Source organism: Centruroides vittatus, unplaced genomic scaffold (assembly GCF_030686945.1).
Source record: "Centruroides vittatus isolate TY-2023 unplaced genomic scaffold, ASM3068694v2 contig_19, whole genome shotgun sequence".
NCBI lineage: Eukaryota > Metazoa > Arthropoda > Arachnida > Scorpiones > Buthidae > Centruroides > Centruroides vittatus.
This window is the reverse complement of record NW_027121169.1, coordinates 3,852,446-3,875,954: the sequence shown is the minus strand read 5'-3', so window position 1 is coordinate 3,875,954 and position 23,509 is coordinate 3,852,446. Positions and strand designations below refer to the sequence as shown.

Genomic DNA, 23,509 nt, shown 5'->3' with positions numbered 1-23,509 from the left:
ATTCATTTTCTTTAATATTTAAAGTGCTCTGCATCCTCTCTCCACCCACCATTTTTCAAAAGCTCTTCTTTACAACAATGTTTCCAATTTGTTGCCAGATTGATTGTGTAAGCTCAGTGCACACATTTCACTGGTTGCTACATTAATGAGGTTCTTCAAACATTGTTAACCTATTGTCTGCTGGCATGCTTTAGTGAGAAAACTTTAATCCTGTGAAAATTTTTGGTGGAAGTAGCAAAATACTGTATTTAAAGTACTTTTAGAACAAATTTTGAGTATCTCTATTTGCATATTAAGCTATGTGCTAATACAGCTATTTATACATATCAAACTAATGCAGATAAATCTGAAATTTTCATAAAATGAACCCTTATTGTGTATTATGACAAAACAATTTGAAAAACAGAATCTCAAGCATTAAAAAAAAATAAAATATGAGCTTACTTTTAATTGGCATTTTCCCCATTTATTGATATTGAACATTTTAGATGTTACAAAGGATAGGATGGACGGGAAAGCTCCAGCTTACACCAATTATTATTCTAGCTTTTTCTTCTCTGATAGAGCATTAGCTTAGTAAAATGAACAAACAGGATTTTAAAATATATTGTGTTCATCTCTCATTTTTCATAACTCAGCAACTTTTTACATTGGAATTACACAAAACAACAAAGCCCATTTAGACAAGAAAATTTTTAGACAGGTTAAAACAATCAAATTTTAACAATTGCTAAGAGTTGTAACAAAAACAATTACTTGATAAATTCTTCTTTTGTGTAAGTTTGGACCCTATTCTAGAAAAGAAAAATATTTGTAATCAAATCCGAGTTTTATTTGGCTTAAAAATTGTCTAAATTTTATATATATAAATGCTCTCGTGCAAACCTAAATTAAAACTTTTGATTAAATTTTTCATTCCTAATCTGAATTTTGTTTTTGTTCTTGAATAAAGTAGTTTTGTTTTATCATTCTAATGTATATAAAAAATTTATGAATTTTTTCTAATATTTTTTTTTCAAAATCACAGTTGATCTAGTGAGCCAGTTCTCAACTATGGTGAAAAATTTGCATTGATTATGGTTTGACTAAAAATTTATGCTGATGGCATGCATTTTAGACGTTCGTAAGCTGCCTTTTCCAGACTCTCTCTGTGCTTAGGATGTGCAATTTCAATGAGCGCATGGGCACGTTGACGAATATTCTTTCCAAACAGATAAGCTATACCATATTCGGTGACCGCATAATGAATGTGAGCTCTTGAAGTAACAACACCGCCGCCTATAAGTACATTTAAGATTTCAGTTTTTGGTAAATTAAAACTATTATTTTTCACTTATTGATGTTTTCAATTTACCTTGTTTCAAAAATGGCACAATTTTAGATTCGCCCTTGTTTGTGGTTGAGGGCATAGCTAGAATGGCTTTACCTTTACCATCGAAAGCCATGGCAGCTCCTCTCAGAAAATCGACTTGACCTCCCACACCTAATATAAAACATTGAAATGTTTTATTAATAATTAAATAACAGAATGATGCATTTTGAATAAGTAGTTATTACCTGAATAGATTCTAGTGCCGATAGAATCGGAAACAACTTGACCAGTAAGATCAATTTCGATGCAAGAATTAATAGCAGTTACTTTCGGATTTGATGCAATGATAACATTATCATTGACATAGTCTACTACTAACATAACTGTAATAAATTAATTACATTATATTATTATTTCAATGCAGAAACTTAAATTTAATACATATGCTGTTTACTAACCTATAAATGGATTATCATCCATGAAATCGAATAAGCGTCGACTACCAATTGTGAAGCTTCCTACAATTTTTCCTGGGCAAATCTTCTTCTGATGATTGGTAATACAACCTAATTCTACTAAATCAACAACTCCATCACTAAACATTTCAGAATGAACACCTAAATCTTTATGGTTTTTCAAACTGGCAAGAACTGCATCCGGAATGGAACCAATACCTTTAAAAGAAAATCAAATACATTTTTAAATTCTTAAAAAAAAAGGCAATAAATGAAATATTGATGTTTCCAGAAAATGATAAAATAATTTACAGCTAAATGATTATCAGCTACAGCTAATATTTTAGCAGCCAAACAGAATGTAATTAATTAGTACTTTCAAAATCTCAAATTTCATCTTTGAATTAACTTTTCAAAGAAAAATACTGAATTTTCTAAGAGAGCTCAATTTTAAATATAATGAGATAATAGTAACAACTAGTTATTGCATTATTGCATATAAACTTTATGCAATGATTGACACAGAAAAATGATTTGTTCCATAGTAAATCGATATTATAAACCACCACTCCATTTTCTGCCATTTGCCAAACCACGATTTAAAATAAAATTGTCATTTTCCATACAAAATATTTTGGATAAACTGCCACAAAAATTAAGGTGAAATATTGGGGAAACAGGAGTTCCCAGCAATTTTAAAATGTGAGAAACAAGTAGTTTCATCACAAGTAATGGTTTTTCTTACCCAATTGACTGTTACAATGTTAAGGTCTGTGTACAGTCAAAATAACAGTTAAAGAGAAATGGACACACATTCTGTCAGTTGAATCTAAAACTGATTAATCTTCTCATGCTCTGAATTCTTGCTGTTGTACTGTACACTGTGATTGATTGTCTTTTATGCAATGGAGAACAAAACTATCCTTACAATCACTGAAAAGCAAGAAATCTGTGCATATAGTGAAAAACCTATACATCCTGTTCTCAAAAATATATTGCACTTTTCTATTGTCTGAAAGAAAAAAGTAAATAGACAGACAATGGGAGATACTTTAAATCATAAAAAAACAAGTGAATGAATGCAGAAAATAGAGCCAGTAGAAAAATTAAAACTGGAAAATATGACAAACTTGAAGCATTGATGATATGAATTGTGCAAGTAAATGCAAAGAATGGCACTGTTACAGATGATGTGATAAGAAAAGCAAGCAGAAATATTTGAGTAACAGATGAATATAAGCAATTTTAGTTATAGCAATGGGTGGCTGCATCAGTTTAAACAGCATCATGGTTTATCACAGTGAAAGAAACAGGGAAGAAACTGCTGGAGTTGATTTGGATGATGTAGAAGAGAGAAGAAATAGTCTGTCAACAATAGTAGAGCAGTATGATATGAAAGATGTGTATAAAATAGATGAAACTGCTTTATTTTACCGATTACAACCTGACAAAACAATTGCTCATGCACTTGTGAAAAGTTGCAAGAAAAACAAACAATTATTTATTGACATTGTCACAATGCCAAGCTGCCATTTTTAATCTTATTTTTTAAAAATTTATTTAATTTAAAATATAAGCTCTCCACCTCAAATTAGTAGGATCCTGCTCCTGTACATCATACTTTTCCTGTTAGCAATTGAGTCGTGCCAGTCATCTATCTAACTCCTTTCAGGGGAAAAGTTTTAAATTGAAATAATGTGACTTCTGGTTTGAATCATAAATTTATGTACAGTTAATCAGGGCCTCCTTTCCCTAAACTTTTCATATCTGGTCTCATGTTTCATCTCTCTAACTCCACTTAATCTTCTTCAGATTAAGGAAAGACGGATAGATGGATGACAGTGGGAATTTCTAGGCCTACAATTTTTCAAATTGCAGCCCAATAAAGATACAGAAATCACAATTGACAATTGTGATTCTGTAATTCACAATTTTTGTTGTAATTCTGTAGTGATAAAGGTACTGCAACTGTTATTGGAAGATTTGCAAAGCTTTGTTGTTCTACAAATTTTGATTCTTCTGTTTATTGCCACTACAAGCACAACAAAAAAGGAGGAATGACATCCTACATTTCCAAGAATTTATTGAAGATTTTAATAGTGATATGACGAGAGAAAAGTGTAATGTTCTGCTATTGATAATGAACCCTGTCATAAGACAGTCAATTTCAGCAATGTGAAAATACAATTCTATCCAGCAAACTACATGGGAATCCTGCAACCACTTGCATGCTGGCATAATAAAGTTTTAAATCTTGCTACAAATGCCACCAGGTAAGGAAAATTATTGAATGCATCAACAATAAAATTCCTCCTTCATCCTGAAAGATTTCGATTGGACAGTATTCCTCCAAACTTTAAAACTATCTCTCATAATTCCAGCCTTTTATTTACCTTTCTGACAAAAAGAATTTTTTTTATAGGCTTCATGAGACTGTAAGAAAAGAAAAGGAAATGAAAAGAGATGTATCTAGTATGGCTATCATTCAAGAGAAAGCTAGAGAAATTTTTGAAAAACTGTAGAAACAAACTCCACATTCCTCACATGAGGAGATAGAATTCAAGGCTACCTACCACTAGATGGTTTGCAAAGTATAGAAGAGATCTAGCATTAAACAAGTGGTAATGCATGGTGAGTCTGCTAGTGCAGATAAAGCTGAGAAGGTCTGTCTCAAATTTAAAGAATTCATTAAAAAAGGATATTGTCCACAAAAAATTTTTAATTGTGATGAAACTGGTTTATTTTAGAAGCGTATGCCAAACCATACTCACATCACAAAATACGAAAAAATTATTCTTGGGCATAAACTCATGAAAGACCAATTGACATTACTTTTGGAAGCTAAAGCTAGTGGTTATACAAAGCTTATCTCATTTCTTGTCTAGCACTCTGAGAACCCTAGAGCAATAAAAAAAATTCCATGATTACAGAAAGACTGCCAGTAGTGTGGAGATTGAATAAAAGGACATGGTTTATACAGGCTCTTTTCAAAAAATGGCTATTTAACTCCAAGCTCTGAAAACTTTTTCCTACTATGCGGCTAAAGAATAAATTGTTTTTATCCCTCAGGCTACAAGGGGAACTTGTATAGCAAAACCAGTCAAACTACTTTTCTATTGGCTAATTTCAAGTTTAAAGAATTAAAGTTTGTGCCCCAACCATCAAGGATTACTTTCAGACCAATGAATTGCCATTGAAAGCACTGTTACTATTAGATAATGCACCAGGACACCCAAAAGACCCTGAAGATAATTTGCTGGAAGGCTTTCCCCGACTGACAGTTCAGTTTCTGCCTCTGAATACCACTTTGTTGATTTAGCCAATCAATCAGGAAGTTATTGTTGGTTTCAAGAAATTGCACATTCACACATTGTTCATCAGTGTTTTGAAGCATGCCAGTTTTCCTCAACAATGGCATTAAAAACATTTTGGAAAGAAAAATTTGATATTCTTGAAGCTATCAAGCTCATTCAAAAGTAGTAGTCAGAAGTCACTCAACAATAGTTGAATTCTGCTTGGTGAAAGCTGTGTCCATCCTGCATTCAGGAAGACGAAGATGATGTTCCTGAAATTATGGATGAAATTGTGACAACTGCTAGAGATCTCAAATTGGAGGTGAATGAAGATGACATTGAAGAGCTCAATGGAACACGAAACTGATCTGACAACAGAAAAACTCTAAGAACTCTTGAATGAAGAGAACCAAGAAATTCAGTGAAATATGTTTTCTTTTGGAAAAGAAGAAGGATGTCAGAACAATGGTTTTACAATGGCATCCAAACCAGGTTGAGGTTAATAGACTTGATGATTTCTACAAATACAATGCTATTAATTACTTCTGAAAAATCCTGAAGAGAGAAAAGCAATCAACTTCGGACAATTTTTTAATGCCCGACAAACAGGAAAAAAACATGACTGATGAAAATGAAAGACTGTGTACCTGTATGTGTTATGATATATAAATACATTTAGTAAAAAATTATAAAATTTTTTATTTATTTTTTTAGGGCCTCCAAAACAAAATCAAATTTCCATAAAAATCTAGGGTAAGTCAATAATCGAATAATGTTCACCCACTGTATTAAATTTCTCAATTTTTTTTAGTTGATTATTTTTGTTTCTAGAGAAAAAACTTTTATAAGACACTAGAACTTTACTATTGTTGTAAAGAATTACAGCACAATCTTATAGTAAAATTAGTAAAAATAATATAAGAAATCTAACTGTCTACCTTAGTTTCAGTGATAAAAGTTCAGCCTAAACACTGTGTATATATGACAGCATGCAAAAAAAATCCAGCATTTAGATATTTGCTTATTAAAACTTGGATATATATGTAGTAATTTAAGCTGATTTTTTTTTTATACTTATATAACAACAACTAAAAGAACAGTGGAATTTACTTAAAGGAGAAGGAAGGAGGAAGCTGATTTTTTTTTTATACTTATATAACAACAACTAAAAGAACAGTGGAATTTACTTAAAAGATTTCACAATAATAAAAACACATTTTTATCTTAATTGTCTTAAAATTGTTTAACAATCTACTGTATTAAAACTTAATTTTATCATTACCCATTTGTAAAGTTGCTCCATCTTCTACTAGATTGTCGGCAATAAGTTTTCCAATAGCAAGCTCAACTTCTCCTAATTTTTCAGATTTCAATTCTGGTAATTCCACTTCGCCTTCAACAAGAGCATCAAAATGTGACACATGAATGATTCCATCGCCAAAAGTTCGAGGCATACGAGGATTCACTTGACCTAATAATCATAAAGCTTTCAGTACATAATATTTTTTATAATACAAAGTTTGAATTTTCAGTATAAAAATATTTACTTAGTAAAATTACATCACTATAGTGAAAAAGAATTGAGGAGTTTAAAACAGAAGTAAGATAAGGATTATGTTAAACACTCATTAGAAAAAGTTGGAACATTTTTTCTCTTAATGAGTGATTAGACTATTTCATTAATTAGAAAAAAATTTTTGTTATGTTGAAGAATAGTCTTCTATTCTCTTACTGAAATATGAAAATAACATTTTCATTTAGAGGGTAGCCCAAAACTCAATCAATCAAGGTACATTTTCAGATTATTTTAATAGCTTAAGACCAGTCTTAGACATTTTAAAACTAACTTAAAAAAGTCCAGGCACAAGTTGCGTAAGTTTCCCCGTAACATTTGGTGGTGCCTTCTGTTATGATATTTTTAAACTATTATAAAATGGAAAAAAGCTAAATTTTGAGAGTAGGGTTGTAGAGTAGGGTAGTGGTTTTTGTAAAAACTGTAAATGCTAATAATAAGTAAAATTATCATTAAATCTTAGCCTCCTCAAGGATGCAACCCCGCTTTAATTCCACCCCCCCTTCGACCTTTAACAACCAAAATTTAATAGCATCAATCCTCCCTAATAAACAAACATCCCTGCAAAATTTCAGAAATTTTCGACAAGAAACTCAGGAGTTATTAAGCTTCAAACAGAGTGAACAAAATTGTGCCATCCACCCACATGAACATCCATATATACATACATACAATAAAAATCTCCCAAATTTTTTGCTATTCTCTACGTTTCAAGGTCCAGAGTCCAAAAACATAAAAAACTTGGGGAGATCATTTTTTGACCAATCACAATACTTTCGCTCTGTTACACATAACAGCCAGAAAAGTAAAATGTATGTCTTGGTCAACTGACTTTTGGGCCACTATCTACAACATTTAATAATGTCGTATTACTTAAATAAATACAACCCTGACAAAAAACACCTCAGACAGCATGTTATTTTAATCAACCTCTAGCTTATCCTTCAATAATATCAAACAAAAATTTTGTACACTTATAATTATTTTATATTAGTAAACTTTTAAGTGTACAAAATTTTTCTGTTTGATATTATTGAAGGATAAGCTAAAGATGGATTAAAATAATATGCTGTCAAAGGCTTTTTTTTGTTGGGGTTGTATATCGTTTGATGTCAATTTGGAAAATATTCAGATTTATTTATATCATACAATAAATTTTTTACAAAGTAGTCATTTTTAAATACAAAACCTTATAGTTAACAAAATTAACATTTCTCACAGGTTACCAGACACCGGGCTACCCATGGAGACAAACACTACACCAAGTGCTGGAGATGGCCCATCTAATCTGTTATAATTCTATCTTTGCATTTGATGGAACTGTTTGCAATTAACATTTCTAATTTAGTAAAAGGAATATAAGCAATTAAGTTATTTTAAGTATCTGATCTTAAAATAATAATATTTGGCAGTTAAAATTATCTGGCTCACTTTCAAGATATATTTAGCTATAAAATTTCCTTCTGGACATATTTTATCATAAACATACTTATATATCTTATGAAGCATATATGTAATAATATAAACCATTTTGAAGTAAATAAAATGATGAAATATTGTCTTTGAACAGAAAGTTCCATCATTAATTTGGGTAAAATTAAAAATTTATTTGAACTTTGAATTTATTCTAATTATCAATTTGCTCAAATTTTATTATTTTTCATTTACTAAATTCTTTACAATTGTTTCAATATGGAATAGTTTAGCAAACTTTAATTTTTTGAATATTTTTAAATGAACTTTTTGTTGCATAAAAATGTTTAAACACAAGACAAAACACCTAAACCAGCATATGTTACCTCAAATTAGCACTCTTATGAGCATTTTCACCTGTTTATAACAGACATCTTCAGGTATATATAATGCAGAACTAAACACAAATTAAAATCAAATATGCTTTTATGAACAAATTATGAATTCCAGGAATTTGTAATTTGTTGTGACGAAAACATTTGTAAAAGTGCTAATTTGTGGTAATATATGCTGGTTTAGATGTTTTGTCTGTGTTTAAGTAATATTCCAGTATTTGAGAGTAACTGACTAAAAATGTTTATTAATTAAAATGGCATAGGTTGGTTTAATTAATAGTATATCGTATAACTTCAAAGTAACTATATATATTAAAATTCAGTACGTATTGATCAGTTAAAATCAAACTAATTCAAAAAAGAACAGGATGTGTGCAAGGTCATTTACTGCCTGAGAGAAAATCAGATTTCTTTATCAGTTGGGTTTTGAATCAAATAATTAATTAGCTAATTTATTTCATCTTAAAGATATTAGTTATTAATTTCAACTTTATAATTGTAATATTTACAATTATAAAAATACAATATTTATATAAAACCATTATTATTTGTATAAGTTCAAGCCAACATCTAGTTTTAATCTTTTATTTAATTATGAAACAAAAGCATAATTATCACAAAAATTTTAATGAATTTTTGTGGTAATTATGCTTCTATTCTATATAGGAACCATCTTTAGTATTATTATACTCAATTAAAAATTACAGAAATGCTTTTGTGATAGCAACAAAGCCTAATCTACAAGAAAACATTAGCGACCCTAATATCAACCACTCCGGTTATCTGGTTCTTACGTAAGTGTGTTTTTGTATTGAATTCCGGTGTGTAAAGATTGACTAATCTACAATGATTACCAAATCCGAAAGCCAGATTTTACTGGACTATGTTTTGGCTAGACATTAATTTAGATAATAAATAATTTGGATAAAAGGGAGGCATTCAGACTGCTATCTTGTATTAACATTAAAACTTATGTTAATTTTTAGAGATATATTCAATAATTTAGACTAATCTATAAGAAAGATTTGACCCAGAAGAGCTCAAACCTGCATCTTCTATATGCCATGATACATTATCAGTTATGCAAGCAAGATCTCTATCAAATTCTCACTTCCAGACATATTAATTTAAACAATATAACCATACAGGTTAATTACTGTGCAAACAGATGACTTTGTTCCTACCTTTACCAATTTATTGAATATCTGAAATAAGGAGTAGCAAAAAGACAGTCCAATAAAATCAGATTTTAATATATTTTAATAAAACTTCTTTGTAATTGTTGTCAATACAGAAATACAGTTATTTATTCTATGATGATATTTGTCATATAATGTAATGTTATGATAAAGATTGCATTTAAAACCTGTAAAATTTAAATAAGAAACATATGTGGTAATTACAATTATCTCATCATATTATAGCTAGGATATGTACGAATAATTAATGATTACTCTAAAAATAGCTGTTACAATCATAACAGCAAATAGCAAAGTATATTCAATGTGATAATAAATTAGCGAGTAAACCCAATGTCAAAATGAATTTGTTGTAGCAAAGTATAATATTAATATACTCGACTCTCAATTTACACACTGGATTAATACTGTATAAATCGAGACTAACACATTGAAAATGGAGGGATAGCTTTTCTTTTAATTCATTTATGTGAGATGTTGCCAAATCTTATTTGAATAAAATCCATTAACAAAGACCGTATTTTATATCTATTTAATACTTCAAAAATTTCTTGAGATGAAACTGTTTAATGCACACAGTATGAAGTTGTAATATATCAATAGTACAAAATGGAAAATCTCATCTTTTTAAAACAGTGAATTGAAAGTAATGACAATGCAAGTACTGTACAATGTCATTATAGTTAGTCTAGGCCTAAGCATTAATTTTATCAATAAAAATACAGACTTAATTTTAAAACAAAATATTGTAAAGATTATTTTAAAATATGTTAAACTGCAATTAGAGTATTGCATAATTCAAAGGTTAGATGTATATAAAATTTTTTGTTTAAACTATTTTGTTACAAATTTTATCTCTAATATAAATGCTCTTTATTTTAATAACAAATTCAAGATAAAACTTACATTTATATATTTGTACTATGTTGTAAAACTCACATTTTCAAAATAATTCTTTTACAGATTATTTATACTCTGAAATCATATTACTAAATCAAAATATATCGTATTTTACGGACTATAAGACGCACTTTTTTCTTCGAAAAATTGCCCCCAAAATTCAGGTGCGTCTTATAGTTCGTAGCGTCTTAGGTATTTTTTTAAAAAATTGCTTAAAAATTAAGGTGCGTCTTATAGTCCGTAAAATACAGTACTTATTAAAGCTTAGAAAATAAAAAGAAAAGTTAAAAGTTTGTAAAAATATTGTTAGTAATTATAAATATGTAACAATCACAACTGACTACATAATTTGCTGTAAATGGTTTATAGTCATTAAGACTAGTTAATACGGATGCAACAATTTATCTGTAATGCATCAGTTTAGTTTTAATAAAATGAATATAATTTAGACTAATCAAATTGATTAGTAATTAGCAATTGTAATAGTATCATTATCACAATAAATTTATTCAATTTTTCAAATCAATGATTTATAAATTACTGAATGTGAAGAATCTGAATGTGTTTAATAATTTTTTTAAACACACACATTTGAGTGAATTATTACTTTAGGAACCACTTTAAAAATAATTTGGGTACATTTCAAGGAATTATGCTTTACTTTTTATGAAACCTATCTGGTGACCTGTGAGATTCCCACTGGACACATTCTGTTTACCTGCAGTTGATTTATATTTTTATTATTATTATTAATTAACTAAAATAATGTTCTGTATACATAGCTGTATTTAGTTTGCTTAATAAATTACATCTGTTACACAGCATTTGGCATATTGTATAGAAATATGTAAATTTTGGATAATTCAAAGTCGCGATTATTTCGTCCCTTCAATTTCAAACTAACAAGGATTTCCTGTAATATTAATTTTTCCCATCTCCAATCGTCAAACTACTGTTTTATTACACCAGTCAGAAAAACATGATCCTGTTCAACATGTTCTCACATTGAAGTTTTAAAATTTTAAATGTCAATTTAGTAGCTCAGAGAAATTAATGCATAATAATCTTAAATGAGTTTTAAAAAAAAACTGACACTGCCCACACATGCTAAAAAATTGAGCCATCATCTGCAGGCCTTTGCCATTTTGTTGGAAATATATTAACCCATAAACAAATGCCAGAATTAGAAAATTATCTTAATTTCTATCATTCTGGTTTTCTGTAAGACTGAGATGTGTATGTATAGTCTTATACAGAGCTGTATGAGAGCCTCTTAGCATCTGGAAATGTGGAGGAGGAGAATACAGCAAGCATGAAGTTATGCCAAACTTTGCCAAAGTGTTCAAAGCACTAATGAAAGTTAAATCTTTTTTATGTGAATAGCACAAATTGAAGTGTAAAATTTGCAAAAAAAAGCAATCAAAAATATCTTCAAGAATTAGTGTTTTAAATACACTAAATATATTTCAAATAATAATAATCACTAAATATTCACTAACTTTCTATGGTTTTCAATTAAACCATTTCCATAAATACAGGGAAACAAATTAATAAAATGATAAATAGGACAGAACAGAACTATTGTTTTTCTCCTATTTATCTTTTTGTTTTTCACTCCCTAAGAAATGATGCATTAAGGTTTTACTGTTTACAGACTTTAGATTTGTGTATTTGATGAATTGGATAGTTTTGTTTTCAAGCCTGTATAGCTTGTTAACTGTTTAATCTAAAAATTGTCATTATCTTGAAAAAATTAAATTACTCAGATAATTATAAAACAAACTTGGCCAATCCAAATCATTCTGCAAACTATTATCAAAAACTATAATTTTCTGTGAGCCATATACAAAATAAAACAATCTTTTAAAAATAAACTAAATAGCAAACATTTATTTTATTCATTCATTAATTTATATATATAATGAGATTTGTTTTTCTTCATGATCACTCAATTTTTTTAAAATCTACTTTGATATTGATAGTTGCATATCTTAATTGAATTTTCAGATAGCCAGATGGCCAAGTGGTTAAGGTGGTGCCTGCTGCTCTGAGGGTCCTGGAATTAAATCTGGATGAGTCAAAAAACTCCAGGATTTTTACAGAGGAGAGTCATCAGGATATGCTGGGTACCATCTCTCTCTACCTGGCTGTTCCATTGTGGGCCTGGTCAAACCCATAAGTGGTTTGCTGGAAAAGATCCTCTTAGTGCCTAAAGGGCAAAAATAGTTAAAAAATAAATTGATTTTTCAGATTTTCATCTGTTAATAAAGTTCAAGAATCATCTGGTGGACTACAAAAAATAATATGGCAGACTTCTGGTTGGCCAGGCTTGTTCTAAAATGATTAGTGAATAAAACTATCTAATAACTTACCAATTATATATTTTGCATGCTGAACAGCTGCCCTTGCAGTATCAACACTCGTGCCGAAACTGCAATAACCATGCTTATCAGGTGGTGTTACCTGGAGCATTGCTACATCACAAGGAACAATGCCACGATGGAAAAGAAGTGGAATTTCGCTTAAAAATATTGGAACAAAATCAGCACGACCAGAATTTATTGGTTCACGGCAATTCCCACCAACAAAGAAAGAGTTACTACGGAATATACCTGTAAGAAATAATTTTTTATAATTTTTTAAATGAACTTAAATTTATTGTTTTATCATTATTGTTATTTAATGGCTTAAAATTTATCATTTTATGTTATTAATTTACCTTAAAAAAATAACAACTCTAAATGCAGTAAATAAAGAGTCAAAATTATACAAAAAGAACACAGATCAACTAATATGTGAAATAATATAAAATATGGATGTCTTAAATGTTTGACAAATTGCATTAAATTCTGGGCTTTATGGCTTTGAAAATAACTATCTGAAATTGTATACAATTTCTTTTTGATCTTCTATTTTCTATAAGGTCATTTTGAAGTGAAAAAGCCATCTTTGATTGCTTGTTTTTTTTTAATATGCTGTAATACACAAGACAAGGTTTTTGTTTGTTTTGAATATTTTGGGAGTAATGCAAAGTGTTTTGTGCTTTGTTATTCTAAATGATATAACAAAAATCATATAAAATTTGAATCAAGAAATTAACTGTAGAGTGCTGATGGCCTAAATTATTTCAAAAACATTTCTAGGGATAAATACTTTGGTAATCTTAATTAACTTGGTGGTTAATTTCTCAATATCTAAATTTGTATAACTTTCAAATAATTTATGTTACATTATACTATAATTATAACGGATATTTTTTAGGTAATTCAATGAACTTAAATTATAAACATTTCACAAATAATTTAATAACAAAAGATAAACAGTTTATAAATTACAAATATATTAATACCTTGAAATTCTGGGCGAGTATATTCTGCTGCTCCTTCAGTATGAATGTGACAAACAGTTACATCTTTCAAATTTGCTTTCTTGCCATGCTCTGCCATAGCAGGCACCAATATACGTGGTGTTGCAGCAGCTCCATGTACAAAGACTGTGTCTCCTAAAAATAGTTTTAAAAATCAGTTAAATTCACCTTATTATTGGAAAAATAGCTTCATAGCTAATATAATAATAAAAATTATTTAGAAACTATCAACTTAAATAAATATATATTAAGACATTTAAGACAAGTTAAGACAAACATTTTAAGTTAATCAAATTTAGTGTCAAATTCTTTCTTCAAGTACCATTTCTTCAATGTTTTTACAAGCAAATCTGTCAACAAAATATTTTATTAGATTCAAATTCACAGTTAAAGTTAATATATTTGTAAATATTTTCTAATATTTGGCTTTAAGAGAAAACATTACATCAGAAAAATTAACATATAGAAAAATCTTAGTAAAGAAAATTTTGAAACATTGAGAAAGTTATAGATTTATCAAAGGAATATTAAAGAAAGAATTAATAAAAGTAATAGTAAAATTTTGTGTAGAAATAATACATAATTACATAAATAGTTTTAAAAAAATATATAAGGTATACCTCGAGTTACGTCGCTCTCGAGTTATGTCGTTCCCGATTATACATCGTTCGTCAAAAAAGTATATGGAAAAATAAAAATTAAGTTTAAGTCAGTTTATTCGACTTTAAATCCGTCCGCCATAAACATTGAAGTCGTAATATCACTAGAAAAGCATTGAAAGCACATAAAATCATATTAAAATATGTACATTTACAGTAAATGTTAATATAATCATCATAAATCCTAGGGAACGAACCATGAAAACATCTGTGTTTCTGTGTTGTCAGCTTATTTAGCGGTCTTTAAGTGCTCATTATTGGCGTTTAGTTACGACGTAAGTCGAAACTACGACTTATGTCGTAACTACACAAGTAAATTTGACTTACGTCGTTTTTCGACTTACGTCACCTCTCCTGGAACTAATTATCGACGTAAGACGAGGTATACCTGTATAAACAGCAGTAGCTTGTATTTCAAGTGGCTTACTTCAAACATTCTAGAGTTCAAACACTAAATTCAAGAAAAATTTGATTCAAAATTTGAACAATGCTTCTATGTTTGAACTGCACAGCAGTGAAAAAATGCACTTGCTGCATAAATGCCAACTGTTGTGTGTCCAAGTCATATCTCACTCTTTAAGCATGAAAATTTTTATGTGTGGGGTAGATCAGGCAGCCAAATTTAAAATGTTGAAGTTCACAGCATGCACTATTCTTAAGCACAAGAAAACAATAAAAGAACAAATATGCTTGTGGAGAATCCAGCCTGCATTCATGGATTCCCTCCTGTTGGTTTGTCATACCAAACTAAAACAGTTGAATATTTTAGTAAAAACCAAACTTTAATCAGACCTGATACAATAGAAACTCAATCCTGTGTATTTAATGAGATCCTTCTTATCCTTCCTTGCCCACTTTTGAATGCCACTACTTCTCCTCTCTTCACTAACTCTACCTCTACCCTGACTCTCCTTCCTCACGCCCCAGATATCTCTCTCTTTTTTCTTCCCTTTCTTTTACGGCTGTCTACTGTTGTTCATTACTTTCATGATTTCTTGTAGATTGGATATGGACTGACAAGTCTGCAATTGAGGGGAGAAGGAGTAGATTCAATATCACTACATGGATAAAGGTGTGAAAACACTGACCAGGAAACTGCATGTTATTGCTCTTTTATTTACATTAGGAGAAGCCTAATGTAAATAAAAAAGAAGCAATTGGTTGGTAATATAATATCAGAGAGGATTATTTTTGAGAAAGCCAAGCAGCTGCATAGTAGTGTGTAATTTTCGTTTTATTATATAGTATTTACACATTTTCTTTATTGTTATCATGTTTTAATTTATTTCAAACATTTAATTGTTATTTTTACTTTATGTGTACTTGTTGTGTAACTTTATCAAAATGGGTATTATTTAGGATCTGGTAGTGAATTAATTTACTTTCCATTACTTCTAATGGGGAAAATTGATTTGAACTTCAAATGATTCAGAGTTTGAATGGCTTCCTGAAATGAATTAAATTCAAAATATGAGGCACCACTATGTATCATTATCAGTACCAGCTTAACATCAGTAGTTCATCCCTAGAAATTATGCTCTACAGGAATATATACAATATGTATACAGGTATATACTTATAATGTATTATAAGTGACAAGCTATCACATTAAGAAATAAAATGCTTATAACATTATTAATTGTTTGGAAATCAGAAAGCTATGTCTGCATGATAACATTCTACCACTTGTATTGGAAATTTTACCATAGAATTTTCCCATGTATTGTTTCATTTAAAATATCATATTAAACATTAATTTTCCCTTAGAGTTATGTACATTCTATGAAGTTTGAATATTAAGTCTCAAAAAACATTCTACTGGGAAAACAAACCTTGCAGACATTCAGGGTATCGGTGTATAAAGTGTGTTTAAGCCCGAGACTCTTTGAAATGAACATTTTTTATCTGTAACTAAGCATGATATAACTATACAATTACTTATTGTGATATCACCACAATGTTGAGCTGCAATTTTAATCATATTTTAATTTAAAAATGAGCTTTCCATATCTGGTTGCCATTCTCAAAAAAACTTCTGAATTGAAATCACAACTTCCAGTCCAGAATAGAAGTTTGCATACAGTTAATCAGTGTCTCTGGTTCAAACTCACTGTATCTGGTCTTGATTTTCATCTAACTCCATTCTCAAGATTAATGAAGGACAGATGGACAGACAACAGTGGGATTGTATAGATATGAAATTTGAAAATTTCAACCAAATAAAATGAATATATGTAACTATTAATTTTGAGTAACCAGTTACAAGTTTCCTTTCAACTAATATTTAATGGAAATGGTAAGTAAATACTTCAGAATCCATTTAGAATATTTTCAAAATTCTTTTTCACAGTTATGATAATTTTTTTCTGTTACCAGGTTTTTCTTAAAGATGAGCAAGAATATTTGAAGGTGCTTGACAATATATTTAATTTAAATGTACAATAAAGTAATTATTTTATGCAGATTTAATTTTTTTTAAATTATTCCATATTTTTAAAAGCTATTAAACTTAATCACCTGTTTAAATTTCTTTGCTTGTTGTATTATTATTCAAAATCTTTTCCTTTTAGAAAGTTATGAAATAATTTACTTCTTTCCTTGTTCAATTTTTTTCATTTATTAAAAAATGTAAATTCTATAATTATAAAAAAATCACTGTTGTATAATGAAAGCTATTAACATACAGTAGAATCCTGATAAAGTAAGGTTCTTCATTATCTGAGGTGAAACATGGAAGAGAACTTTTCAAAAATTATGAGACTGTAGTATATTATCACTCATTTTACAAATCTTAATCAGATATAGTATTTAAAAAGGGGTTCCAAAAGTTTAAGAACAATTTACTCTGGTGACTTCTCACAATGCAACTTTAAAAAGTCTAATTGTAATCAGAGATTTACATTTGTTTTACTAAATTTCATTGTAATTGAAAGTATTTTATTGCATAATTTAAAAATTTTAAGTAAAATAATATAGAATTCATCCAGCACTTTAATGCAGAAAATTCCAATTCATTTAATAATTTATCAAACATTGTGTTATATGATATTTTAATTATCCAAGGCAATCCTCTATATTAGTTTGGATAATCTACTACATCTTTAATATATTTTATTACATCTAGAATGATTTATGTATTCACTGGAAAAGTTCATTTTAACATTTATCCAGACACAAAAGAGCTCTTTCCAGCATTACATGAGTATATGCATATGGTAAATTATTTTACTGTAAACATTGTAATGTAAAAGTAATTTATTCAAAACTGGGATGTGTAAATTATATTGCAATACAAATTTTTCCTTCTCTCCCAAGTGTTATGCAATGGTATCCAAATTCCTTTATTTTTAGGATTTGATTATCCAAGATAAACTTCAGTCAAGAATTGTCCAAAATAGAGATAAACAAAATAATGAAAAATGAAGTAAAAAATGTAAGTGCTTTTGTCTTTTCACTGGAGACTACTTTCAGGAAATATTCAAGGAATACAATTCCATTTCATACTTTTGTATTTTTTAAATGCTTTCGAAAGGAATTGTCATTGAAGAGAGAGAATTTTGCTTGCATTTTTGGAATTTATACTTCTTAATTTCTTTTTCTGTAATGGTATAGTCAAACATGTGATGATACCATTACAGAAGACTAAATAAATAAATAATGCAGTTTATATTTATTTGTTTTTAATAAAAAAATATAAAAACATTAATATAGATGATAATGATTTACTTTTTTATTACAAACTTTAATATGAAATGTAAGATATAGCTATTGAATTCCAGAAAATATTTTCTACAAAATGTTAATTTATTAAATTCTAAAGCACACAAGTAAATCCTGAATATACATAAATTAATTAATAAAAATTTATAAATTTCTAACTCTTCAGCATGCATATTAATTAAATTTTATATTATATTACATTTAAAATAAATCATCAAAAAAAATAGATGATCATAATTATTTTACAATTTTAATAACGAATTATGATTTATTGAAATTTTTTTTCCTTGTAAAATTAGATTGTGATGTTAATTGTGTCATTCAATATTCTCTAAACAATGATATATCAGATTATTTCTGCTAAAAAAACATTATTCAGTATTTAGACATAAGATATTCCAGAAAAATAAATTACACATAAAATATCAATTTCAGCATTAAAAATACGAATTCAAATGTGTTAAGTACACAATATTATGGCTTAAATTTTTAAATATCAAATTAAAATTGAACTAAAAATAGTTGAATACAAAAATATATTTTTCTTACTTTAAAAACTGTAATCACAGATTATGGTTTTTGCTACAAGAAAAGACTTTTGCATTATCAGTTTACTTCCATCATTGCCAAAACATTAAAAAACTCAAGTCAGCTCTTTCAACTCTGTTAGTTTAAAAATCCAAAACAATCACTTAGTTGAGCATCAAATTATGCATCAATTTTCTTTTTATTATATTCTGAAGAAAATTTTGCAAAATCTGGCAGCCCGGCAAACTTCTTATGAACCCCAGCAGTCCCCGTTAAGAATCACTGAATTATATTAACATTCAACATTTGCTTTGGATTAATAAACTTCTATCATTTACTGCATAGGCACATACTAACATACAATTTACATATAATATAAATTGTTAAATAATGAATAAGATGAAAGTTTTTTTTTTATTATAAACAAACAATCTCATTTCATAACTAAAAATTTTCTTTCTTCATAGTATAACCATCATTGTAATTAATGTGTCCTATAATAATACATTTTGTAAATTTACTGTGGAAACCTTAAGGAATGCAAGGGTAACCATGCATAAAAATAGGTCTTACAATGATGTCACATGTGTAACTTTACTGCCAGACATCTTGTAGACTAAATAAAAGACACGTTTAAAAACTGATCTCTTACCAAGTTAATTGTTTTAGACACTCACTTTGAAATGATTAATGAGTGGTTAAATCAATTTAAAAATGTAACTATTTTAGATAAAAGTTACAATTTTAAAAAATTTAATACAATTTTGTATTTTTATTGTATTAAAAAAAGATCATAACAATGCTTACATTTATTTAATTTTTCAGAAAACTTTATTCAAAAAAAAAAAAAGTTCAAAATCATTATAAAAAGTTTATTTATTTTATAAATCATTGGTATAATAATGTTACATTAAGGAAATATATATTTTATATGAAAAAATTGATTTTTTCCATTCAGTTTAATGAATTCTATTTTCAATCTATTTGTTTTGTATAGAATTTAAAGGACAAATAATGTAAGAATATACTTCCTCTTGTGAAATATATACAGGTTAATTATATCATACCTGATTTTTAATGTATTTTTTAAATTTTGAATCAATCTGCCATTTTTAAACCTTAAATACTATTTCTTTAGGTAATTTATATATGTCTGCAACTCTGATTCCTTCATTCATTGATTAGTCAATTATTATAACTAATCAATGAATTTATATTGAACATTACATACAAAAAAAAAATTAAACAGTAGAATCATTTATTATATTTTAAACTAGATTTTTAATTACATTAAATGGGATAATTTTATTGGTTCTTATACATGCTTAATTTATTGTAAATGCTTAACAAAGTATTTTTCTTTTCTTTTTGCACACTGTAAACAATAACTTGCAAAATTACAAAAGAATCAAAATAAGAGATTCTGTATTATTAAATAATTGTCACAAATTCAATGGAATAACACCTGAACACAAATTTCCAGCAATTTCCAGAATTATAGTTCCAGTTTACAGGTGCAGTTTTCGTCAAAAATTCAATATTGATTCAAAAAAACTGTATAAAGAAAGTTCAAATGAAGAATAGTGAATCAATTTCTTTTTGTTTGTTTTGTAGGTTTTTAGTGTTAATTTCAAGCATTAACACTAAAAACCTATCTTGTTACAGAAAATAGTTTTCTACGTTAATTTTGATATGTGGGCTTTTTTCACATAATATCCTATTTTCAGAGACAAAAATCTATTTTATGCAATCATTATTATTCACTTTGAATTTTTTGAGAAAGTACACTAAAAAATATAAAGAAAAAAATTAAATCTTTTGCTCAAAAATTTTGATTTGATGCCAATAGCCTTTCCTTTACACACTAACGGAATCAATAATCTTGACAACTCAGGAATAAATAAATAAAAACAAAAATATTTATATAAAAATCTACAATTTGTTACCAGCATATAATTTTATTAGGAATGTATACTTTCATTTTAATTCGGACCATCTTCAAGTTATCCAACATCAGAATAAAATACATTATTTACAATTTACATTATTAAATATTTAAAAAAGCATTCCTTTTCACACACAAAAAATAACTTAAAATTCATAAATACAATAAATTTATGTACAGTACTTTGAACTGGTTGATTCCTCACATAGAAAACACTTAATTTTCTTTAGTTATTTTAGTGATATTCTCACAATTTATGAATTAATTTCAAACTTAATGTTTATAATTTCTATAAGAAATAAACCAGCAACGAGTTGCTCAACTTTCCCGGCAAAATTGAAAATTTTGGTGGCGCCATCTGTTATCATGTTTCATCTAAAAACCTTCCTATACTTACAAAAATGGCAAAAAGCTTAATTTAGATAGGTTTAAACGACGTTTGAACCTATCTAAAACTAAGAAAAACACTATTAAAAATAGATTACTGGATATAATTATCCGGTACATATTCTACAGGCGGAAGTACGCCCGCGCCCAAAATCTATATTTACGTGAACGTAAGGATCCATTGCACAATATAGAGATAACACAAATGCGATTATCCGAGTTAAAAATCTATAATTACGGTTGCTAACCTGATTTTATAAGACTAACAGCTTCTTCGGCCGACGTCCATTTGGGTTGTCTGTTCAGAGGTTGAAACGGTTCCTTGGAGTAGGTGTAATAAGTTTTTGCCACATTTAAACGCGTTACGGATCTGTTTTCCTGAAGACACTTGCATAAAAGTCGAGAAACCGAAGAAAATGATCTAACAACCATTTCGTTAAAGTTTCCGTAATAAACGCAACCAGTCGGCGGCCCAAAATACTCCTAGTGACGTCAGCAATCGCAGATTTGGCAGTACGTCTGGCAAAATGAAACTTATCATTTTTATTTCATACAAATTATTTTTTTATTCGCTATTTTTAAATAAATTTACATTTTTTTAAAATTTTAATTATAACATCTCTAAACCCCGACATTAAATTTATTGTTATTCAGTGTGTGTGTGTGGATATATATGAAGCGTGCAATGCCATAAGGTCGTAAATGCCATTTTTCTCAAAATACGTTTTATTGAAGAAATAAATTTTAAATGCAATGTTTTTTTCTACAAAAAAATATTGTGGCGATAGTGGCGCTCTAAGTGGCTATATTTTGAAGATGAATTTATGTGCAAGCCATAACGTTTTAAGTGCCAAAGTGTAAGCCACGTGACTTTTGGCGCGTAAAATGTTACGGTTTACATTTACATCATTTTGTTATTCCAATTTGTAACGCAGTGAGTTTTTTACGCAGAACCGGATAACTGAATTCCAGTTTATTAATAGTTAACCTGTATCACCTTATTATTTGATATTTCAAAATGATATTTGGACTTCCATTCATCTTTCAAATTTGAAGTTTTTAAATACATTTTAACTTTTATTACACTAAATTAATACCTTATTGTTTATATTTTCCTTTATTTATCATAATTATATTACAATTAATTAAGATTACAGCCCAGTTCAAGTACCAAAACTGTGGGCCCAACATTGCTGAAGCCAGGAAGCAGTCACTAATAGATTATTGCCAGTTTTTAATGTTAAAATTGATATTGAATTTGTAAATTGTGTTTAATAATCTAAATGTAAGTTTTTGGTATTCAAAACTGTTTTTCAGCTGTAGAAACATTAATTTTATGATTGCAATTGTTTTTGGCATTTACAACTTTATGCACTTGCACAATTTTGGCATTTACAACGTTATGGCTCTAACCATGTTTTTAAACTTTTTTTGTTTCCTTACCATCATACTTAGGTGTTTGAAACTAAACCCAATGTTTTATTCCAAAGTGTAAATTGTTAAAATAATTTTTATAGCATTTGATTAAAGTTTGTTCATTAGAAAGTGTTTTTTTCTCTCTCCTGAAAAGTTTGTTTTTTTGGCATTTACAACATTATGGCATTGCACGCTTCATATATGTATATATATATATATATATATAATATATGTATATATTTTAAAACTATGCTCTATGGCAGGGGGTGGGGAAACTTTTTTAGCCATTACCCCAAAATATTTTTGTGTAAGTCGACATTACCCCCTCATTTTGAAAAGGAGAAAATCGATACATATTTATCGAGTCATTTTAACTGAAAATGTAAAAAGTTTCATGAAAATAATAAATAATAGACAAACCAAATAAAATTATCATTTTGGAACACAATAATTTCATTGAAAACTTTTACTCTTTAGGTTTTGGAGAAATTCTTTATTACCCCCAATAATTTCATTTTTACCCCATTTGGGGTAATTTACCCCGGTTCCTCGACCGCTGCTCTATGGACACTACAGGGCCTCTTTTTAGCACATTATGGGTTCGACCTGGCTGAACCCATAATCGATTTGATAAGAGGCCCTCTTAGTGTCCACAGGGCGAAAAAAGTTTTTAAAAAAAAGCACTCTTTGTTTCATTTCTCCGCAGAGACCTTTTTATTTCGTATTTTGCTCTTATCTCCCTGAAGGCACTAAGAAGGGAGCCTTTTTTCCATACTCATGATGGGTTCGACCGGGTCTACAATGCAACAACTTAGGGGAAACTTGCTTAATTCGTACTTGCGCATAATTCGTACTTCGCTTATATCTCGACTCCGGTAATAGCTATTAGTGCCTTTAGTGACAAAAAAAGTAAATAACAGTCGGCCATATTACCATCTGACAGACAA

At 28.6% G+C, this 23,509-nt stretch overlaps 1 protein-coding gene across 1 annotated transcript; it reads right to left on the bottom strand.

Annotated features, from left to right (window-relative positions):
* Positions 1-440: 440 nt before the first annotated feature.
* Positions 441-21,655, bottom strand: LOC136970156 (4-hydroxybutyrate coenzyme A transferase). Its single transcript, XM_067264561.1, has 8 exons — positions 21,395-21,655; positions 13,890-14,042; positions 12,913-13,152; positions 6,343-6,531; positions 1,771-1,986; positions 1,558-1,695; positions 1,355-1,483; positions 441-1,278 (listed from the first exon to the last, which is right to left on the bottom strand). Exons 1-8 carry the CDS (start codon positions 21,576-21,578, stop codon positions 1,094-1,096), a joined length of 1,434 nt encoding a protein of 477 aa, XP_067120662.1. The 5' UTR covers positions 21,579-21,655; the 3' UTR covers positions 441-1,093.
* Between the last annotated feature and the right edge of the window lie 1,854 nt (positions 21,656-23,509).